The following is a 16,472-nucleotide window of genomic DNA, read 5'->3' on the forward strand; positions in this document are numbered from 1 at the left end:
CGATGGGGGTTTGACATCAGGAAGTCATAAACATTGGTCACGCCCAAGATGGCTCCGCCCAAGATGATCACTCAAGTCAGTCGTGATATTTTGATGATTAAAAGGTTGGATAATAATTAATAATCAACATATCTTATATCTGATATAAACTAGGATGATATAATGATGTTAAGTAAACGTCTCGAATGAAGACGATGTTTAAAGCAATATTTTAATACCCAAATCCACAGAAATATGGATTTGTATGAACAAAGAGACCCACTAACACGAGGGCAAAAACTAGAAAATACAACGTATAAGGCCCTAAGCATAAGACCAAACCATTACAATTAGGATGGTGAAAACTGCTGTAAATAGATTCAAACAGAAAGAGCTAACAATGTCATGGAAACATATCGTTCAAAGTGTAACGCTATGAAAAACATTGCGGTTTATATCTATTTATGCGTGTGTGTGTGCATGTGTGTGTGTATGTGTAAAGACCTCTAACACTAGCTTGCTATATTCTTTTTTTTATTCAATCTGTTTTCTTTTTATTTATGATATTATTTAAAATCCCATGGTACGTGTACTGTGTTAACCTAACTGAGACTTGTTAAAACATTTATATATCATTGCTCTTTTTGTTGTTTTTGATTGCTTCCACCGTCCTCATCTGTAAGTCACTTTGGATAAAAGCGTCTGCTAAATGAATAAATGTACAGTAAATGTAAATATCTCACCGCTCTAGAAAAGTTTAGGTATACTTAGCAGGGGGCTATAGTGTTTTTAGGTTATATTGTACTTGTCATTATGAATATTTGTACGCTTATTTTCATTTCTGCATCTTAATGAACACTTACACAATTTGTCTTCGTTTGAGTAGCTAACGTTACTCGACGGTCACATTTAAGTTTTCACCGCTTACACTTTCAAAAACACCCGAAACCTGTAACTCTGTCATAATTAGGTGAATTAAAAATACAAAAACTTAATGCCTGACACTTTTGTAACTGACTAAAAACTGATGTTTAAGCTAAACAACGACAGAGAGACGGTACATAAAACTGCAAACACAAACATCACTAACTTAAATGAACAAAAGATAATAACCACCAATATGTGTTCACACAATTAACTTTTTTTTTTTTTTTTTTTTTTTTTTAGATGATTCAGAATTAACTTAAATGAACAAAAGACAATAACCGCTAATATGTGTTCACACAGTTAACTTTATTTAGATGATTCAGAATTAACTTAAATGAACAAAAGACAATAACCGCTAATGTGTGTTCACACAATTACATTTATTTAGATGATTCACAGAAATAAAAATGACTCTTCAGTTGTTAGAAGAAAAAAAAAAGTGTACTACGTAACTGCGAAAATGACTTAAGGACCCTATGAATCGGTTCATTGAACCAAACTGTCCAAATAAATAATTTTTCAGAAGTGAATCGAACTTTGCATCACTAAAACAGATCACAGAAAAGAATACGAGTCTTTTTATTTAGGTTATCTGCGTATGCGTTTAATCAGATGTCCAATGATTTAGAGCGTTGCCACATACAATATGAGTATGTATTCACGACAGGCATGTTTGAAGCCTGAGGTGTGTGATGGGTATTGTAGTTCCCTGACCTGAAGATCTACATAGCTTGAATGAGGTATTAGGTAAACATATTACATTTGTAAAACAAAACATATAATACATATAACAACAATAAAATAACTGTTAACACATATTTAGACCAAACGACTATATTCAACAATAATACGATATACATGTGCTAAAACAGGCTAAAATGGGTTGACTATGCTGTAATGGAGCAACCGTTGTCATGTTATCTTGTGAACCATTGGGCGTTAGGATTCGTGTGTCCTGAAACCAAATAATTGTCTTTATCTTTAGAAAAAGTAATAATATGGCAAACGTAAGTCGGTCAATCGTGCATCCAGAGTTTAACTTACTGAATCTCTATAACAAATTTCTGCAATGGCTATACTTGTTACGGTGCTTCCAAGTCGGTGTCTGGGGCTTGTTTTAAGAGCAAACCGTTGTTTGTGGACATTGTACGCATTTTTAAAGTTAAAGAGGGTAATGAACTCTTTCACCAACTCTTCTTGTTAGAACGCATAATCAGTGTTAGGGGTCAACTAGTTACATATAGCTAAATTATATCATTTGATTAAAAATAAATGTAATCAGTTACAGTCAGTGAGAAAAATAATTAAATTGCGGTTAATTATGAAAATGTTACATCTGAATATTTTTACAGATTACAGATTTCATTGATATATTTCATAAACCACCTTAAATACTCTAAAATATGAGTCAGATGTTTCATGAGTTAAAGACGTATGCTTATTTCCTATTTAGCCAATGTATATTTATTTGTTAAATTGAACCGATTTACCAACCGTTGTTAGATGCCATGGCATTCCCCTTCATAGGTGTGCAAAAACCTGATTTAAAAAACAGTATCATAGCTGTTAAACTTTCTTGTTGTGTTTTTAAATATGTATTTAATCTCCAAGCAAATCTGATTTCGTGGTGGTTGTGCTTTAAAATGAAATGATCACAATCCTAATTTAAGTGATGAAGGATTTGAAAAGTCTGACGGTCATTAGTTGTTGAGTACTCTAATGTTAACCCCTGTCCTGTTTACACATTTCAAAAGATTAACGGTTGAAAACATTACAAGTCTTAAAACATGTAATCAAATGTTATCAGTTACATTACTTTTTAAACTTTTAGATTTTAAACGGGTTAATTTGTGATCTATAACCTATTACAACGCTCATAGTAACTTCCCCAAAACTGTACGTAAAATAATTCCACCAAGGTCTCAGCTACAGCTAAACGTTATAACAAAAACTTAAGGTCCTTGTTGACAGTTTTGTGAGGTGATGTGTGTGTGCGTGTGTGTGTGTGTGTGTGTGTGTGTGTGTGTGTGTGTGAAAGCAGCATGGTTTGGAAGAAATTTTTTAAGAAAACACAATATGTTTTTATTTTTTTTCCAACCAAACCGTTTGTTTGCAGTTGTTAAAGTCGTAAGAATGTTTATTGTTATGAAAAGAAGGTAAGTTATGCTAGATAAATAAGTCTTTTTTATTAACCACAATGCGTTTATGAGTTATGTATTTGTTCTGCTTCATGTATGCAGCGGTTACCATACACACATTCAAGAGAAATGCGTAAACTCAATTGTTTTAAACAATCTAAACCATTTAGTCTATCCTTAAAAACCTCTTACATTTTTTTTTCTTCACACGTCTATTTTCATCTGTCTCTGGACTCTTGTTAAAACACTTGAGTGCTGACATGAATCCTGCATGAAAGCTAAAAAATTATACTTTTTTAAAACTATTTTAAACATCATGGTTAACAACACCATTTGGAAAGTGAGAAAGGACGTCTAATCTATTGTACACATTTCTGTCAGACATTTGTACCAACAAACACTTTTGGTTTCAAAGAAAACTTAGGACAACTCATTTTCAATCTTATATAGATATGTTCGTGTTTGTGACCTATTTTGTTTGTTTGTGTATTTTTTTACTTGTTTGAGTGTATATTAGTATTTATTTAGTTTGCATGTTCATGTTTTCTGTAATGTTTACATTTGTGTGTGTGTGTGTGTGTGTGTGTGTGTGTGTGTTTATGATTGTATGGTTGTGTTTGTGTACTTGTTTGCATTCTCGGTACATTTATGTTGAGTTTGAAAGATCTAGGGGTTAATAAAAATTATAAATGTAACTAAAATAAACTAAATTAACTCGAATTAAACTACATATTCCTATATGGTCTGACTTGTTAAAATATTTCACACCCATTTGACCAGTAAATGAACTGTCAGATAACCTCACGATCACAGGCCTAAGCCATAAACATTTTATGGTTACCTGCAGCACACCATTTACAACACCAGAACCCCCGGAAAACTAATTAGATAACAGTTGAGTTGCAAACCCCAAAAACCTTTAGATGTTTTACAATCTTATCTGACATGGTCGTAACAGTAAACACAAAGACATCAGATTCCAGACACCAGACGCGTTTCTACGCACTACTTGAGATGAAATATTTAGCCTCTCCTGTAACGTTGTTAAAGTTTCTTTGGCAAGAAAATCAAAGACATTCCAAAACATTTCATTCCAGTTAGATTTGTGTATGCCTAAACGCATGTTTTAATTGATATAGCAACGATATAGCAATGATAGAAGTTAATACTGACAAAATAAAAGACGTATTCAAGGATTTAGCCTACTAAAGTATGTGTGAGTGACTTATTAAAATGAAATAAAACAACAATTTTTTCCAACAAGGAATTTTTGTTGAGATGAAAATAAAATGGTATAGGTTAACCTAATTTTAAAGTAAAAACATCGGTCTAATATTAAAACCAGGTAGAATGTTTTCATCAAATAAGAACTTATGTGTTTTTATTAAAAACGTTACTTTGTTTAACTCTTTTAACATACATTTAAACCTTTGTGACCAACGTTATTAGGGAGGTGTTAGGGGGATGTGTTAGTGGGTGTTTTTTTCTTCTTTATTCGTTGCTTTAAACATTAAAAATATAAAGGCGTACATTACTGGTAGATTTACAAATATGGTCTGAGATTACACTCAATTTTCGTTCACACTCTGTACATCATAAAACAAAATAAATGTAAAATAAATAAAACAACACTGAAGAAAAAGATAAAGAATGAAAAAGTAGGGGAGTAACAGATTTTCACATTAAGAAAAACCAAATCCCCCAAAGAATACAAAAATCTTGCTTTGAGACTTTTCATTTCTTTTAACGTCTCCAAATACATCACAAATTCCTCTTTAAATGCCACTAAACGTAAGGATTTTGAAAAACATACATTTATGAATGTAGAATTTCGTGCCAGAAGTTAATATTGACAAAATAAAAGACATATTCAATATTCAATGATTTAGGCTACTAAAGTAAGTGTGAGTGGCTTATTAAAATAAAATAAAACATCAAGGACTTTTGTTTAGATGAAAAATAAAGAGCATATAGTTTTAAAGTAACTCATATACATAGATGTATCTAAAGATCCTGAAACAGGACACATATGTTCCAAGTGGGTAGATATAGAATACCTGAAAGAACATCTAATCATCCGTCTGTTTATACTACAGAAATGATTGTCATATTTTTGGCTCTTCAGTGGGTTGAACACATTAATATACCTAAAGTAGTCATATGTTCAGATTCATTTGCAGTACTACCAAGTTTAAAGTGTGGCGAATTTTCAACAAGACAATTTGTCATTCATTTTACAGAGTTTGTTCAGAATACAACCAAAAACAAATATTTATTTTGTATAGGTACCTGCACATATAGGAATAGAAGGTAGTGGATCAGATAAAAACATTAAAATGTCAGACATCAAATTTAATGAAAGGAGAATTTTGGGGATAGAAAGGAAGCTCTCGCCATAGAATTGGACACATTGCACTTAATCAGTCATTATTTATAAGAGGAAAAACATGTGTCTGGACTTTGTGTTAAATGTGATCTTCCTGAATCAGTTGAACCTATTTTAATAAAATGTAAAAGATATGACAACGAAAGAATACAACTTACTTACACTTAATATAGAAATAAACCAGATCTCATTTTAGAAAATGTTAAATAAAGATGTGACTATAGAAATGTTTCAATGATTAAGTATCTCAAAGAGTGGATAAACAGGATTTAAAGAATCACTACTAAGTTTGTCACGTTTCAATCTGAGACGAGATATTTCTTACCTGTCATATTGTTAAATGGGTGATACTTTTAACTACATATGTATGGTTTAATTACTAGATAACACGACACAAACTCGGCAGAAGGAAAATGTGTGTGTGTGTGTGTGTGTGTGTTTGTGTGTGTGTGTGTGTGTGTGTGTGTGTTTGTGTGTGTGTGTGTGTGTGTGTGTGTGTGTGTGAGAGTGTTTGTGTACTTGTTTGCATTCTCGGTACATTTATGTTGAGGTTGAAAGATCTAGGGTTAATAAAAATTATAAATGTAACTAAAATAAACTAAATTAACTCGAATTAAACTAAATATTCCTATATGGTCTGACTTGTTAAAAGATTTCACACCCATTTGACCAGTAAATGAACTGTCAGATAACATCACGATCACAGGCCTAAGCTATAAATTTTAAATTTGTTGCGCCTTTGATTCTTGATTACATACAATTTTTTTTAACTTTAGCCGTCCTGCAGCGCACCATTTAGCTACAACACCAGAACCCCCGGGAAAACTAATTAGATTACAGTCGAGTTGCAAACCCCCAAAAACCTTTAGATGTTTTTACGCCTGCTGATGTCTAACTGATATGCAGGCGACATCGCACAGACACCAGATGCACGACACGGTCACGTTTCGCTGCACGACCTGAGACGAGACATTTCTTCCCTGTCATATTGTTAAATGGGGATGCTTTTAACTACATATGTCTGGTTTAATTACTAGATAACACGACACAAACTCGGCTGAAGGAAAGTGTGGATGGGTGGCTGGGTGTGTGTGTGTGTGTGTGTGTTAATTGTCATAGCTTGAGAAATTAAGCTTGACAAAAATAAAAGATATATCGACGGCAATAGTCTAAATTTAGACTAGTCGTAGATTAGAGTAATTAACTTAATACATTAAAAACAAATAATGCTTTTTTCAGTGCTGTTTTTTATTATTATTTTTTATTTTTTATTTTTTAAGACTAAAAGTAAATAAAATCGCCTAAAGCTACATCATTTAAAAAGTACAAATTGATCTTATGTTTAAACGGATTTAAAGTTTTCACTAATTAAGGACTGATGTCTATTTATTAAGAAATACTTAGTTTAATTATTTTAACATTTAAATCTATTTGACGCTGCTATCACGCCTACAGCGGGGCAGTCTCTAGCGCCGGAGGCGTGGTTTTTTTTCCGGAGCATTCTCCGAGCCTCATTCTAAGTGTGTCTGCGGCGCTGTCAGTATCGCTCAACGGAGATGCCTTGACACTTTGCTGTGAGATCTTTTTTTCTTTCGTCTAACTCTCTGTCAGTAACACTCTCGATTTTTAAAGTTGTAGTTAGTGGTAAAGTACAACATAGATTTGATTTAAAGGATCTTGTCTGATGGATTTTATTTTTGATCCGCGTAATGCCTACCATATTTTTTTCTTTTCTTTTTAACTTTTTATAACATCGTGACAAACGCCAAGTTTTCTGGTTTGTATCGCCGCTTTACATTCATTTCTTTTTTAGTTTGAGGTAAGGTACAAATGCTAAATGCTTTCTTTTCTAACTGGTAACAAAACACCTTTTTAAATTTTTACAAGCTCTCACATCTTTTTCACGTGTTGCTTAACGAAAACACATCTGATAGTTTTGACTTGTTTAGTTGTTTTAGATAAATAACCAGTAACCTATTTTTTTTTCTTTTTTATTTGTTACAACTTTAACAACGTTTTACACTTTTCCAACTACGAAAACAATCATTACATCGTCCCCATTTTGTTTGTGTTATAACCTTTTTTCTTGAAATGCACTGTGTACTTAAAACCTTAATAAAAACTTCCCTTATACCATTTTCATGATTTCATCCCTTTCCACTGTTTAAAAAAAAAAAAAGCACATAGACCCCCAACACATTTTCACCCTCCCTCACAGAAATTCCTTCTTAGGGTCGTAAGTTCATATCTAGGTCACCGGGGTGTACAGGGAGGGGAGGGGTGGGGGGTACAAACAGGTGTCCAGAACAGATGGCTTTTATGACCCTCATCAATCAAATTTTTGACACATGGTATACTTTATCCTCTCTACTGTGAAGCTTTATGGGTGTCTAATGGCGCGTTTCCAACACAGGAACTTTACCCAGGAACTAGGGACTTTGGGCCGGTAATCGGTGTGTTTCCACCACAGGAACCAGGAACTAAATAAAGTTCCGGGTAAAAAAAATGCCCCTCAGTCCCTGCTGGCGAGGTAGTACTTCTTCAAAGTTCTGGAACTTTCGGGGGCGGGGCTTCGGCACTAAACATCCTGATTGGTTTAGTTCATGCAGCATTGGTTGAGTTCAACCACCATTTAATCGGATCATTTTCAAAATATTACTGTTATTGTGTCATGAAATATAATTTTTAAAGTATTTCAGGCGAGAATGTAGTTGTTTAAAACTAAAATCTGTGGTATATTCAAATAGAAAACTATTATTTTAAGTTGTAATAATATATCACAATATTACACTTTTTTTCTGTATTTTTGATCAAAAACGTGTTTTTTAAAGACTGTGTCTTTTTAAACCGTGTGGAATGCAGAATGTGATTTCTACCGGAGGAGACTCTAAAATGTTAGAACCAGCAGCCTCGTGCATATAGTGTTGTTGTGCTTTGGGTGATCCTTGAAAGAGTCCCCGCTTCAGGTCCGTTCTGACACCATCCCCTCCACTCTCTCCCACTTGTTCACTTTCTATACTGTTCTGTATAAACAAAAACACCAAAAATAAATCATCATAAAATATCAACTTTGATATAGTAAAATACATTAAACTGAAAACTGAATTCAAAATAAATCACACAATATTTTTACTTTACAGTTCAATAACGGGGGGTTGGAAACAAAGTGGACAACACTATTCATTAAACACTTATGGAATGTATTCAGATGAAAGTTTACAATTCACAAATTATTCACAAGCAGTGTTTTCAGAGCCCCCAGTTACAGTTTTAATCAGAACACTAACATTACAGTTACATAACATAACATTTTTATTAAACTAAGTACAATCAAAACCTATTACAAAAGGTCAATGAATCTCAATGTTTCAAGAATAAACTGGATCCTTGATGACTCTACAAGGGGAAAGAAGAAATGGTTTACTGAAAAGTTCTTAAAAAGCAGGATTTCATTTATAGCATTTCTTTAAACCAGTAGTTCTCAACCTTTTTATACCAACCACTTTAGAAGATATTTGTCTCTCTAAGATCCACCATAATGACCAACATTAAATTTCAACATTGTAGTAGACCAAATTATTCAGCTACAGCTGTACAGTTCAAAAATGAGGCAGTTTTATTCCTAATATTTATTGTTGTCAGCCACTTCAACATTGTAAATACACCGTTTGAACATTAACACTGCCCTGTGCTTACATACAGGTAAATGAAAGACTTAAAGTTTAAATTAAAATGTGTTATAACAAAATAAGATAACTGTACTGTACTTAAATGTAAAAAAAAAAAAAAAAACACGATTTCACTTTTCTAACTTTAGCTAGTGTGTAATTTTCCTGTTTGAGCATAAACAACATCTGCAAAGTTACAACGTTCAAAGTTTTAAGCAAAGGGAGATATTTGCTTTTAAAGAAATCCATTTCTAAGGACTACAGCAAACGGCCGGTAGGGACTACACGACATTCCTTCAGGGTTGCTGACGTCACTAAGCCCAATATTTACATAAACCCCTCCTCCGAGAATAATAGATTAGGTGGGGGGCGAGGCCATTTTATATTGCTGTGGAGATTGAGAAGAGTTGTTGTATGCTGGAGTGTCTTTGCCGCGATGCCGACGAAACGCTGTTATTTTCATCCGGATTGCAGGTCCACTTTGTTCAGCCTTCCTAGGGACGGGGAAGTTAGGGATCAATGGTTAAAATTTATTTTTAACTCGGTCCCTCAAAATTATTACCCAAATCTCGCTCTCTGTGCTGCACATTTTACGGAGGAAAGCTTCCACAATCTTCGCGAGTTCAATGCAGGATTCGCCCAACGGCTTGTCCTGAAAGATGGAGCAGTTCCAACTTTAAAAACAGAAGCTGTTTACGGGCCACAAGCTGTAAGTATGACTTATTTTTCGTCGATGTGTTTTACTGTATTGGTTTGTATTGCTATTGACTGTATTGCTAATTGTACGTTGTATCAAGGAAGTGAACAAATAACGATGTTTGGCTCTGCAAACCAGTTTGTTAAATGCTCATTCATACATTCGACAAACACCTAACGTTACAAACTTTTTTTCTTAATCTCAACAGCGAACTTGGAATTAGTGTATATTATTCTTTGATTAGAGCGTTTATGTATTGTTTATCTACATGTTTGTTTATCTGCAGGCATGCTAAACATGGTTCTGTGTTTGATTTGGCTACTATAGTAAAGCCAATGTTTTTGGTTAATCGTTATAGCGACAGATATTTGGTTAGAAGCGTTCTAAAAATACAAAAGTAATGATTCCATTCAGTACCGATTACTATAGATCTTCACTGTTTAATTAAAAAAATCCCTTTGAGGACTAATACAATACATCAGAACAATTATATGAAAATCTTGCTTATGAAGCTTATTTTTTGTGGTCCAATGATTATTATCCAGTAATTTTTTCCTACTATTTTTACATGTCAAATGTATGTTTTAAGCTGTAATTTGATAATTGATTACATATTGTCATTATTTCTTACAGACAACATCTCAGCAGGCTGCGAGTTCCCAAGAGCTCTCCACTACATCTACACTTCATGAAGTTGGATGTCAGTCAGACCCTATAGAGATCGAAACTGTAGCCACAGAGATAAAGCCGAAGATGCGATCAGTGGGCACACAACTTTCAATGGGTACATTGAGCAGTTTCCACTTAAGGAGCAAAGGTATGAAATACAGACATTAAATGTGTTTGTGTTACTTTATCATATGCAGTTCTAGTACATATTGTCTTTTTTTATTATAATTGTTATACCGGCTACTGAAACTTATGTGTATTAGAAAGTGGCTTATGTTTCTCACTGTAAAAATAAATTGTAATAGCATGACCGACGGTTATGAGTAATTGTATTTTTTACTTTTTTTTTGTAGGCATTCAGGCAACATATTATGGTCATGATGTGGGCACCCAAACAACTGACATGTTTCCTGATGTGCAGCTGTCTTCAACACCAGTAAGGGGCTCAGTCTTCAGGCCCAGTAAGAGACCTCGTCTGGTGTTAGATGAGGAAGAAGAGTCAGAATTAAATGTCGAACCCACTGATTCCACATATAACCCAGATTCTGTTGTCACTGAAGAATCAGAATTGCCGTAAGATATAAATACATATTTACACACTTTTTTTACCAATACATTTGTGTTTAAAAATATATATAAAACATGAAAGCAACTTCCTAATATTTATTCTTTTTATATTGCCTTAGGATAGATCCACAGCCCGACCACAGCGATAACAAATACATTGTTTTTGAAAGCTGTCTTCGAGAGCTGTTTGTTTCCTGTCCAATTTGTAAGACAAAGTGTGTTGTCCAGAGCAGACGAAGGGGGACTTTTGTTGCATTCACCCAAATTTGTGAAAAGTGTAACTACTACAGACAGTGGCAGAGCCAGCCCATTGTTGGGAGTACCCCACTTGGAAACCTGCTATTGGCTGCTGCAACGTATTTTACCGGTCGATCTTTTAAACAACTAGAGAAGGTATTACAATTTACAATAAAATTCACACAAAAAATAAAGTGTTGTTTCAGTATGTATGTACTGTATGATTTCTATGTTAATAGATTTTCAAAGCCATGAAGCTCCAGATGATGCATTTGGTAACTTTTAGGATTCATGTCAGGAATTTCATTGAGCCTACCATAATACACAAGTGGAACCAAGATCAACTGAATCTTATAAGACCGCTGCAAGAGGGAGGAAATGTTGCTGTGGCTGGAGATATGCGTGCTGACACGCCAGGTACGTTTAGAGTATATTTTAAAAAATCACACCGTTTATTTTATAGTCTTTGAGTTCTCCTAAAATATTATGATACTGATGTTCTCAGTAATGTTCTATATCTGATTATGATGTTTACAATAGGACACTCAGCAAAATTTGGCAGCTACACCATTATGCACATGGAAACCAACAAAATTCTGGATCTTCAACTAGTTCAGGTTAGTAATTAAGCATTTAAAAAAGTGTTACATTTTCTTTTATCTGTTATTGTTTATACTCTACTCTGTTTGTACATTTGAAATGTTGTGTACCCAACAACAGAGCAATGAGGTTGGTGGCAGTTATCATATGGAAAAGGAGGGATTGAAGCGTTGTCTCGATAAGCTGGAGTCTCATGGTTTAGCTGTTGACTACATCGTCACCGATCGCCATCCGCAGATTCAGAAGTACCTGAGGGACCGCAATATCACTCAGTTCTATGACGTGTGGCACTTTGAGAAAGGTAATTATTTATCTTTGTATTATTAATTGATACTTATTCAGTTAATTGTTAAACCTAACTTGTACATTTATATTTTTGGGGTAATTTGATTTTCTTGAAATAATGATTGTAAAACCAAGCTTTTACTTTGTACAGGTTTATCTAAGAAACTTGACAAACTTTCAAAGATGAAGGACTGTGAGGTGCTGAAAAAATGGTTGCACAGCATCAAAAACCATGTTTACTGGAGTGCGATTTCCTCTGAGTCTGGGCCAGAAAAGGTGGCGAAGTGGAATTCACTGCAGAACCACATACAAAATGTACATGTTCATGAGAACCACCTCTTCCCCAAGTGTGAACACCCTGACAAAGTTTCCAGGGATCCAAAAAAATGGTTCCAACCAGGTATGACTGTATAGAGAGACAAATGACAATAGAATGACAGTAAAATTTTGAGATTTTCTTCATATTTGATCTGTTTGGCTACAGGATCAATAGCGCTCCATAAAGTGGAAAAGCTATTATACAACAAGAGAGTTCTCAAGGATATAGAAAAGCTCAGCCACAACTTTCAGATGTCATCACTGGAGGCTTTCCACAGTCTGATTTTGCGTTTTGCCCCAAAGAACGTGATTTTCCCTTTCATAGGAATGTTGTGCAGGTAATAATCTTTGACATGTTCAGTAATATTTATAAACATTGTTTCTAACAATTGTTATGGAAATGTTTTTTTATTCATTATTTTATTAATATTAATAATCTTTCCCTATAATAAATAATGTTCTTTCCTAATAAGGAAGAAACAGGTAAAATAGGTTAGGAGCCTTGCCTGTGGCCCTATGTTATCTATGTTATGAGTAGCAGAGATATAAAGAGATTGAGAGCCTCCCATCTTGGCGAGCACTCTCACATTCTCTTGACTGACTGTGCGACTGTGAGCCTTTCTTGCAAGAAAGAAACCATTATAATCATTGATTGAACATTTGTCTCTTATTCTGAATTGTTTGTTTATTTGTCACAACACAGTCTACTAATCTTTTCATATGTTATGGATTGTCCACTGATTGCAGGCTGTATCTTGCAGCAATGCACTATAATGAAAATGCTAACCGTGAGCCGGCAACAACAACTGAAGGACAGGCTGTGTATAAGTTTGTTTTTCCAAAGTCCAAAAAAGGGGAATGCACAGCAAAGCCAGTGAAAATAGAACCAACATACAGTAAGTTGTAAAATGTTTTATTAACAATAATATTAAAAAAAGCTATAATAAAATAAATATAAGCTTACAAAAAATATTTATAAATATTACACAAAGGTTAATTATAAAACAAAGGTAGATTATTTATCAGTAATTATATAAACCCATAGAGGGACTCAGTATTCTGTTTTTTACAGACTATGTCGATGACTTATGAGCCTTCTGTTACATAAAGTCTTTGTGGACCCCAAGCCATATGCGGAAGAGCTGCATGCAATCCCCATTCCACCTCCTCTGTCATCACAGTATGAAAAACCTTCCAAAGAAGAGGTGATTGCCCAGCGTGTGTCACGATTCAGTCGAGGGGTGGCCGGAACCCAACATACTGTCCCGCTGGATCAGGAAACTGTAGGCGGATCCGGTTAACAACACATGAGGGGATGACAACCCTCACACTACGTCCTAGGTAGCCCCAGCACCAGCTGACAAAGCTGCGATAGGCCAGATAACGGAAGCGCCTATGGCAGGAACAGAAAACCTCAATATTGTGTATAAAACCAGTGGTATATTGGAAACATGTATATGTGATGTGAAAATATGTTTGATAAAAATTGATATTTTGATTTAATTTTTGTCTTTGAATAACATGTCTTGTGTGAATATATATATATATATATTATATAGTATCTATTGTTTTTTTATTTATATTATTTTACACAACATAATTTCATTAAATTTAATTAATACTTACTCCTCCTGATTTCTGCGTCTCACTGGTCCATAGTCGGCTCTGTAAATATTATTGATATTTTGCAAAGTATACGGATTTAAGCAGTTTGGTTCAAAACCTGGATGCTCAACCATACATTTAGGAGGGTCTGGAACCTCCATCATTCGTTTTACAACCTAAACAGTAATGTAAGACAATGAGAACATACTGTACAATTAACCTATGTTCATCTTTTAAATATGAAAAAAGGATTATACAGAACTATTAACACGTTATGCATAATTTTGGTACTAGCTTATTACACTACCTTCTGTATTTCTTTGCAGCAGATGTTTTCCTCTTCAGTTGGCATTTTTGCACAGTTATTACATGTACACCTACTAAAATATATATATTTTTTAAATAAAAAAGGTTCTTGAATACGTTTGTTAATAGACAAACACTTATTATTGTTATAAATTCAACATCAACTATTATAATTAGTACAATTAAATAACAGTGTATCTAAAAAAGTATTAGATCACAACAATAAAAAACATAACATTCTGAAACGTCATTTAACAGCCGTTCTTGAAAAGGAAATGCTCGATCATCTTCATCAAAATTTTCTGGGTCCGATTCGGGCTCAAATTGGTATGGTTTTATTGACGCCATTGTTTCTAATACCCCCAAAGCACAGACTACTGGTAAAGGTAAGGGGCATGACGTTACCGAAAAACACACCCAGTGTGTTGTGATTCGCTAGTCAGTTAGCGAATCACAACACACTGGGGCAGCTAACCAATCTGAGCCCATTGCTATTTTTGTGGGACTGGCTTCATAGAACCCGGAAACCATCAGACCATTTTACAAGGAGGGACAGAGCAGTGTAGAGTAAAGGTAAAATATATGAAAAATAATGCATTTATTTAAAAAACGAAGCATAAACATATGTTACAGTGCACCCCACAAACACAATCAAGCCTTCGAAAAACCGTGTTTTACCACCCCTTTAATTTAGTGATTCCCCGTGTAACCACTAGAGCAGGCCTGAAACTCAGGACCACTGCTTTAAACAATCCTAATGCATTTTTAAATTCATTTAAATTGTACCGACATTTGCAATTATATGTTTCAGAAAACACTTTGATACTATTATAAGAATAAAAACATATAAAATATATATAACACACCTAATGCATGGGATTCATATCAGGAAAATGTGGAAAAATCTCTAAAAGACAGATATTAACACATAATTTACCAGCAACACAACAACAGATGAGCATCTAACTTGAGTATCTGTGATAAAGCAGTACAAAAATACACACACAGGCATTTATTAATCTTCTGCAGGTTACAGGTCCTTTAAGTTACCCATTGGTAAACTCTGGTAACGTTATACTTTACTATTTTTAAAAGATAATAAAGATAGTGATTTTCTTACCTCATTTTGCCAGTATGTTTGCAGGACCTCGCAGAACACATCTGACCCTTCTTGTGTGCACATTACAGTTTTTGTTCTCCATTGACATTGACATGATCATATTCGCTCATTGTCCAGTTTCCTGAATGACAGCCAGATTAACCAATCATGATCAAAGTAATAAAATAAAACTACCAATAGGAATTGTTTCAGAGTGATAAAGCAGTGAAATGTATTTAGTTTTATTGTTGCTAATGATGATAACATATACCTTTACATTTTAGGATAGGTATCATGATTAAAATATTGTAAAATGCTATAAAAATAATAAAAATAATTTTATATAAATAATTGAAAAGTTTATTAACCTTTTTCAACAATTTTAGCATTAAAAATTTTCAACGTGGTTTGAAAGTTAGAACAGCTGACCTTATTTTAACCATATTTCAACGTTGGAGGTTGATGTGTCTTTCATCTTTAAATTTTAAATCAACGTTGTTTCAACATTGAAAAAACAACCGTCATTATTTAAACCATATTTCAACGTTGAAGGTTGATGTGCCATTCAGCTTTAAACTTTGAAACCACAACTGACCTTATTTCAACCTTATTTCAACCATATTTCAATGTTGAAGATCAGTCATGTGCCGGCTGGAGAGTGTCCTATTGTTCCCCTAGACGTCGGTTTCTTTCGATTGTTTAATAATTGTTTGCTTGGTTTGATAATAAATTGCTTTTTTGTTAAAGAATTTGTTGTCTGCCTCTTTTATGTTGTGGTCTACAAGCCAGCCGTAACATAAAAATGGGGCCTCGTTCGAGATTTGAGCATTTTCTGAGGGAGTATTTTTATTCTCTTCAGGATTTCTGTAAGGGTCGGTTTTCACTCTGGTTAGTAGAGTGTTTCAGCTGGGCTGCTTGTGAACGATCCTTCCATCGGAACACTGTTTGTTGTTTTTGTTTTGTATTTTATTTGGGAGTTTTCTGAAGGAAA

The 16,472-nt window shown here is 34.0% G+C and overlaps 3 protein-coding genes across 3 annotated transcripts in view; all 3 read left to right on the forward strand.

The window, feature by feature from the left end:
- Positions 1-16,472, forward strand: part of ttll1 (tubulin tyrosine ligase-like family, member 1) — a 298,921-nt gene that overhangs the window by 204,358 nt on the left and 78,091 nt on the right. The gene's annotated exons all lie outside the window — the stretch shown is intronic.
- On the forward strand, positions 9,229-11,041 carry LOC127956314 (uncharacterized). Its single transcript, XM_052554155.1, has 3 exons — positions 9,229-9,807; positions 10,429-10,612; positions 10,818-11,041. The coding sequence occupies exons 1-3, from the start codon at positions 9,535-9,537 to the stop codon at positions 11,039-11,041; spliced, it is 681 nt and encodes a 226-aa protein (XP_052410115.1). The 5' UTR covers positions 9,229-9,534.
- LOC127956173 (uncharacterized) lies at positions 11,550-12,884 on the forward strand. Its single transcript, XM_052553934.1, has 5 exons — positions 11,550-11,685; positions 11,809-11,885; positions 11,989-12,169; positions 12,305-12,553; positions 12,638-12,884. Exons 1-5 carry the CDS (start codon positions 11,667-11,669, stop codon positions 12,811-12,813), a joined length of 702 nt encoding a protein of 233 aa, XP_052409894.1. The 5' UTR covers positions 11,550-11,666; the 3' UTR covers positions 12,814-12,884.

This window comes from Carassius gibelio, chromosome B4 (assembly GCF_023724105.1).
Source record: "Carassius gibelio isolate Cgi1373 ecotype wild population from Czech Republic chromosome B4, carGib1.2-hapl.c, whole genome shotgun sequence".
Classification (NCBI taxonomy): Eukaryota; Metazoa; Chordata; class Actinopteri; order Cypriniformes; family Cyprinidae; genus Carassius; species Carassius gibelio.

Bases quoted from the DNA above. Each gene is read 5' to 3' on its own strand.
- LOC127956314 (XM_052554155.1), top strand. From the start codon at position 9,535: ATGCCGACGAAACGCTGTTATTTTCATCCGGATTGCAGGTCCACTTTG. The intron at 9,808-10,428 runs GTAAGTATGACT...TATTTCTTACAG, and splicing joins CTGTTTACGGGCCACAAGCT to ACAACATCTCAGCAGGCTGC. The intron at 10,613-10,817 runs GTATGAAATACA...TTTTTTTTGTAG, and splicing joins TTTCCACTTAAGGAGCAAAG to GCATTCAGGCAACATATTAT.
- LOC127956173 (XM_052553934.1), top strand. The intron at 11,886-11,988 runs GTTAGTAATTAA...ACCCAACAACAG, and splicing joins TGGATCTTCAACTAGTTCAG to AGCAATGAGGTTGGTGGCAG. The intron at 12,170-12,304 runs GTAATTATTTAT...TACTTTGTACAG, and splicing joins CGTGTGGCACTTTGAGAAAG to GTTTATCTAAGAAACTTGAC.